The sequence below is a fragment of the Cajanus cajan genome, chromosome 5, assembly GCF_000230855.2.
Source record: "Cajanus cajan strain Asha chromosome 5, NIPB_CcT2T_4, whole genome shotgun sequence".
Taxonomy (NCBI): Eukaryota; Viridiplantae; Streptophyta; class Magnoliopsida; order Fabales; family Fabaceae; genus Cajanus; species Cajanus cajan.
In genome coordinates, this window is record NC_138521.1 from 71,153,647 (window position 1) to 71,160,173 (window position 6,527).

General features: G+C 29.9%; 1 protein-coding gene across 1 annotated transcript; it reads right to left on the bottom strand.

Annotated features, from left to right (window-relative positions):
* Positions 1-515: 515 nt before the first annotated feature.
* LOC109807406 (adenylate isopentenyltransferase 5, chloroplastic) lies at positions 516-2,436 on the bottom strand. The gene is made up of 2 exons (XM_020369923.3): positions 2,162-2,436; positions 516-1,781 (listed from the first exon to the last, which is right to left on the bottom strand). Exon 2 carries the CDS (start codon positions 1,744-1,746, stop codon positions 772-774), a length of 975 nt encoding a protein of 324 aa, XP_020225512.1. The 5' UTR covers positions 1,747-1,781; positions 2,162-2,436; the 3' UTR covers positions 516-771.
* Between the last annotated feature and the right edge of the window lie 4,091 nt (positions 2,437-6,527).

Consider the following 6,527-nt stretch of genomic DNA (forward strand, 5'->3'; position numbering starts at 1 on the left):
TAAATTATATTTTAGATTTATAATAAATATTTTATATTATTATGATATAATGTTATTTTTAATCATTAATTGATATTTTCTAAAAAAGTGTTGGAATTTAATAAAATAAAATAAAATAAATAGAAACTGTAAGAAAATTCTTTAAAAAATACTAAAATCATTAAACATGTTTTGTTGAATAATTAGTGTTAAAAATGAATTGAATATAATTATTTTAATATAATTTATATATAGGATAAGCCAATGAATATATCATACAGGTACTTCCTGATTGGAATTGTCATTTTTCCTTAAAATCTTTGTCGTAGTTACCCCCATAGTGAATCATAACTACTTGTAAATAACAGAGAAAAAATACTCTAGCTTATACGAAAGTCCTATTAATGAATATCCAAAATTATGATAAAATAAAATTGTATTGGCAACATTGAGATAAGAGTTTAACTCAACTCTTGAAAAGTGAGAGTTGTTAAAACTTAAAAAGATTTTGTCGTGTATGGGATGAAGGAGTTGAGTTTAAGGAGAAATAATGGAAGAGCGTTAATTAAGTAGTATATGGGTGACTGTAACACATTACATATATAGTAAGTAACAAAAGATTATACATGAAGTAAGTATAAAGGTTTTAACGAAAGCAGCGACATGATCGATCCTAGAGAAAAAGGAGAGAAAAAGAAAAGAAAAGAAAAGAAAAGATGTGAAAAAGCATATGTCAGTGGCGGCGATTGTTTCTCTATATTAATTAGATTCTCTGTGGCTATATATATGTATCTAGTGAGTTGCGGCGGCGGTGGCGGCGGCCATAGCCGGCGGAGAAGAGGCGATAACGGAGGAAATCCCGGCGGGAAGATGCGTGTCCTCGTAGAGAAAGTTGTGGAGAATCCTTCGGGACTTGGAGAGGACGTGATCCTGCCAGGCCTGGTCGGCCTCCTGGCGAGAGGACTTGAGGAAAACCTCGGTGGCGTCGAGGCGGTGCATGTTCCGTTTCCACATCCCGTAGAGGCGCAGAATCTTGTCGACCTGTCGGTTGGCGAGGTTGCAGTTGTTGGCTTTGATGTCATTAATGGCAGCCTCCAGAAGCATCTTCTTGGTCCTCTCGTCGGCGCCGTCAGCCTCGGCCTCAAAGAAACGATGAAACTCGGGGACGCCAATGGCCCTTCTTATCCCGCGCGTGTAGTCGCGGTCGTTGCGTTGGAAAACGTGTCGAACCTCGTGGAGCTGGCCGGCGTGGATCATGCGGTCGACACGTGTTTGGAGGGAGGAGTGGAGGACGGGGAGGGAGACGTGGACCCAGAGGAACAAACACTGGTACCGCAACCGAAACTCTGGGTGGTGGTTCACCAAGGCGTCCAGGAACGAGTTGGACCCACCCGCTATGATGGGTAACGCGTCCCTTCCCAAGATGGAGCCAACGGCGAGGCTGGCGTGGTCGCAGAACTCCTTGGCGCTGAAATTCATGTTCGGAGGGACCGTGCCTAGCAGATGATGTGGGACCCCTCGGCACTCTTCGTTCATTACCTTGTTCGTCGTTATGTCCAAACCTTGGTACACTTGCATTTTGTCCGAGTTCACTATCTCCGCCGGTGGGAACTGCGTGGCCAGGTCAATGGCCAGCTTTGACTTCCCCGTTCCCGTTGCGCCCATGATCACCACCACCTTCTCCTTCCTCCGCTGCCCGAATAGGGATAGGGGCTCCATTGGCACCGGCTTGCACAACGCTGATACCGAAAACATCAGCTTCATCATTTTTTCTTCTTCTTCTTCTTCTTCTACCTCTTAACCTGCCAAGTTGACCAAACCTTTTTTAATCACTCTTGTTCTATTTTGCACTAGCAAAACCAGCTCATAACCGGATTATTTTAATTTTCTTGCACCCAATCACAGATGGAAAACTGGAAAGAATCTAGCCACAGACTAAAAAAATATTTAAACAAGACAATGAGTTTAATCTGCAAGCAATGGCATGTACAATACATGAAATGGCAGAAATTTTAATTTGGTTTAATTCAATAGGTTTTGAAGCAGGGGACAAGCATATCTACTATATGTTTTTTGTCCATGTACATGTAAATTACTCCATGGCATGCGCGCATAGACAAGTTAATATTAAAAATTTAGAATGAATTCCATGGATTTATTGACTGACATGCAGCGGACGAACCTCGAAATTAAGTGAAACACGGTCGGAAAGTAGCTATAGCTTGGCGCACACACACAACGGGGAGATCCGAGTCGAAATAATTAATTAGAGAAGAGGAGGTTGCGGTATGATGATTTTTTTTTTTAGAATATGAGTTGTTGGTGTAATAATTAAGGAGGACTTGAAGGAAAGGAAGTTGGACTGAGAAGAAAGTGGGAGCAAAGTATAATGTTTGCGATTGCGGGGGAAGAAAAGAAGGATTTCAGACCCGAGTTTATGAATCTATGCTATGGCAAGTGAATGACCCTCTATCCTATTTATAGAATTCGGATCCTACAACCTAATTTTCTCTCTTCAGCCTCTTTCTTATAACATTAATAACTATTAAATATATTTAATGGCTCAAATTTAATTTTATAATTAATGAAACTTTTTAAATAATTAAATTTGAACTATTAAATATATCTAATGACTATTAATATTGTAAAAAAAATTACATGAGAGAATCCAAATTGTTATTTATACCAGTTACAAGCGATTACCCACCTCATGTTGCATATGTGTGTGACATTTATATTTCTTATATTGTTTCATCAGTTTTTATATATTTAAATATTTTACATTTTAAAAAAAAAAAACAATGAGTATCGGATTCACATCATGGGTAAGGGTTTGTTGATTTGTCTATCTTGTATGTGCGGAAGTGGTATCTTAAAGTATTTTTATTTTTATTATTTTAAATTATTTTATTTAATTGAAACGGACCTTATCTGAATCAAATGTTTTATTTTTTAATTGTCATTTTTGGATAAATATATTTCCTAACTCTATAAATAAATATTTTAGTCTTACTATTTTATACGTCCAAAAATACTTCACTTCTCTTTTCTCTCTTTTGAATTATCTACTAAAATTAAGTTGTTTTTAGATAAGTTTACTCCCTAATTCAATAAATAAAGGTCTCCATTTTCTTTGTTTTACATGTTTGAAAAAATTTCAGTCCTTTCCTTCTCATTTCGATCAGGTTATCTATTAAAATTAAATTTTTTTGTTTGTTTTGCTCCTTAATATTTTTTAGATGACTCTATTGTATCATGGAAGGCTTACACACATATTATAGACAAATTCTTAAGATTAATGTCATCACACATCTCATGAAAATTTTATCTGACGATTTTTTTTTTTAGTTTTTGAGGTTATCCATATGTGTGTTTGAGATAAAAATAACACCTTATAATCTTTTTGCAGTATACTCTGTATATTAAGAAATGGGTAAATGTAACTTAGCAAAGTTAAAAAGAAGAGGGAAAGAAAAAAAAAAGTGGGATAGAGATTAATTTTTTATTTATAGAAACATAAAAAAAAAAGAGACTAATATAATAAACTATATAATCAAGAAAAAAGAGGGAAAATGAATATTATTGTCATCTATATTTGTATTTTTTATATTATTTTTTATTTTTGTATTTCGTCAATAAATCACTTTACTTGCATGATAACATGTGATAAGTTAATGTTAAATTTTTAACATTATAGGAGACTAGTGGCTTCAATTCCCTCCGTTGTGGGTTGCTCTCTCGAACGAGTCTTAGCAGAACAATTTAACCATGCTATCAATAGAGTATGTTGACGCTAAAATCATAACAGTAATAAAAATATTGGGTTCGCGCGAGGATGTATAAATGAAATTTTTTAGAGCACAAATGCAAAAATAAATTATGGAGAAATTTTTTGAAGACATTACATTTATCCTGATTTGAATTGACATATAAAACTTCTTTTTACATAACTGAAACTGGTGTAGAGAGAGTTTTTTTCGCGTAAGTTATTCTGTGAAACCGATGAAAAAATATATATTCTATACATCGATTAATTTAGAACTAAAAAAGTTGTTTTAAATTGTAAAAATAACACTGCATTACTTTAATTGTTATAACCAATGTAAAAATATCGTGTAAAATATCTTCTTTTTTTAATAAGTGAATACTATGAAAAGTGCTATCATCGTTTTTTTAACCTACTATTTTTAATATTTTATTAAAATTTGGGTTAAATTATATTTTTGATTCTTCTATTTTTATCAATTTAAAACTTTGGTCTCTTTAATTTAAAATAAAAATATTTAGTCCTTTAATTTAAAAAATACAGAATTTTGGTCCCCATCAAAATAACATTTATTAATTATTAAGTTTTAACGTTTAGTCATACTTAAATAATATAATATTTATTAGCATATTAGAAATAAAAAACTAAAAAAGACATATAAATAAAATTTTTATTAATAAAATAAATATCAATTATTCATAAAAATAAATACATACAAATTTTTTTTTATTTTTAATTTTTATCCTTATACATTGCATTACATATTACTTAAGTGGTGACAGATCAGTCGATAACGTTATATGAAAATCAAATTGATGGAAGGACCAGAATTTTGTATTTAAAAAAATAAGGAGACTAAATATCTCTAGTTTAAAATAGAATGATCAAAATTATGGATCAACAAAAATAAAAGAACTAAAAATGTAATTTAACTTAAAATTTACCAAAATCACATGTGAAATTTATGAAATAAGAAATTGGTTCTAAAATTTTGCGATTTTTTTTTTGACATAGAAATTTTTTTTAACAATTTATATTACTAACATTTTCTAATATAACTATTTAATTATAGTCCTTAATACTTAATGTTAATTATTTATTTAGATTATAAAAATCAATACTTGTTAAATAACAATGTAAAAATAATTTACATCGTCGATGTATATACTTTTTTAAAAAATATATTAAGTTTATTATAAAGTCATTTTTGTTTTAATTGTTATATTTATATAAAATATGAAAATCTTCAATAACGGAATAACTATTAAAACATTTGGAAATGAAGTACGTTGCTTACATCAATTAAATTGAGACTCAATGATGACTGTCTTATTTATTTCTTTTTGGTGAATTGATGATTGTGTGAAATAGAGAAAGAATGAGAGAAGCAATAAAAAAAATGATAAATGATGTAATATATGTGACAATGGATATCATGAAAATTAAAACAAATAAGTTTTATTTATGTGATGATTAATTTATTTTAAAAATAAATTAATAATAGATAAGTAGAACAATATTTTAGTATTTTTATTATCAATATTATAAATTATTGACGAGTTTCCCCGTGTGTCCCTAAATTGTTTCCCGTACCGAAGCTGTGTCCGTCGAGCGTCGTATGGTAGAAGAGGAGAGGCAAAGGGTTTGTAAGCTTTTGCTCTTCGTACGTATATTTAGCTAACTAGGGCTAATTGACTTTCAGTTCGGTCCATGTCAGCTCATCAATTACTATAAACAAAGAAAAAAAAACGTTTACTAGCTTCCTCCCACTTGCTCTAACCGGAGTAAATTTTGCTACTACGTTTAATGTCTTTTTGAGCTAGATTATCCAAGTTAAAATATAAGACTCTATTACTTTAGCATAAATTTCTTAGATAACAAGTTCAATTCCTATATATAAAAAATAATTAGAAAGATGGTTATTATTGAGTTCGGTTCCTTTATAATGTTAATCGAGTTCGTTAATTTTCTGTAATTCTGCAGTAATGAAAATTTGAGATATGCTGTGTTCAAAACTAAACTAATATCATTAATATTTAGAATCTAGTTATATAATTAGTAGCATTTTTTTAGTCCAGAGAAACACATTCAATCTCAAATATTTATACTAAATTTTTATGCAATAGTTATATATATATATAACTGTTGCATAACTAGTGTAAAAATTAAATAAAAGTTTATAAGTTAGTTGAAACTCATAAGTTATAATTAAGAATTGTAAAACTAAAACTTTAAGTTAGTTGATTGGATAGAAAGTATTTGACAATATTAACTAATAAATTAGTTACTAAATGTTAAATAATGTATTTATTTGTTTTAAAAAATCAAGTAAATTAATTCATACAAAAATATATATAAAAACTAATACCTTATAAATTAAGTTATTTTTATAAGATAATTAAAGTAACTTATGAAAATAAGATAAAAAATACTTAAAAAATTTAGTTCGTATATTAAATAATAATTTGTTTTAGTTAGATAAATTTATAGGCGCGACTAACCAAATATACTATAAAAATAATAATAATTTAGCTACGATTTACAAATAGAATCTCTTGTTTTCTTTTAATGTGTAAGATTGCAAGTTGTTTTATTTTGGAAAAATATTTTTCTTTTCGTGCAATATATGTAAACTAGTCAGTTACAAGGTCTTTCTTAAAAGCTAAAGTAATAATGTTGTGTGACTAGCTCTTTAATTGGATTCATCTCTATATATTAAATAAGAATTATTATCTCAAGAGAGAATAGTTTTAGGGACTACTTTTTAATGGAAATATTTTTA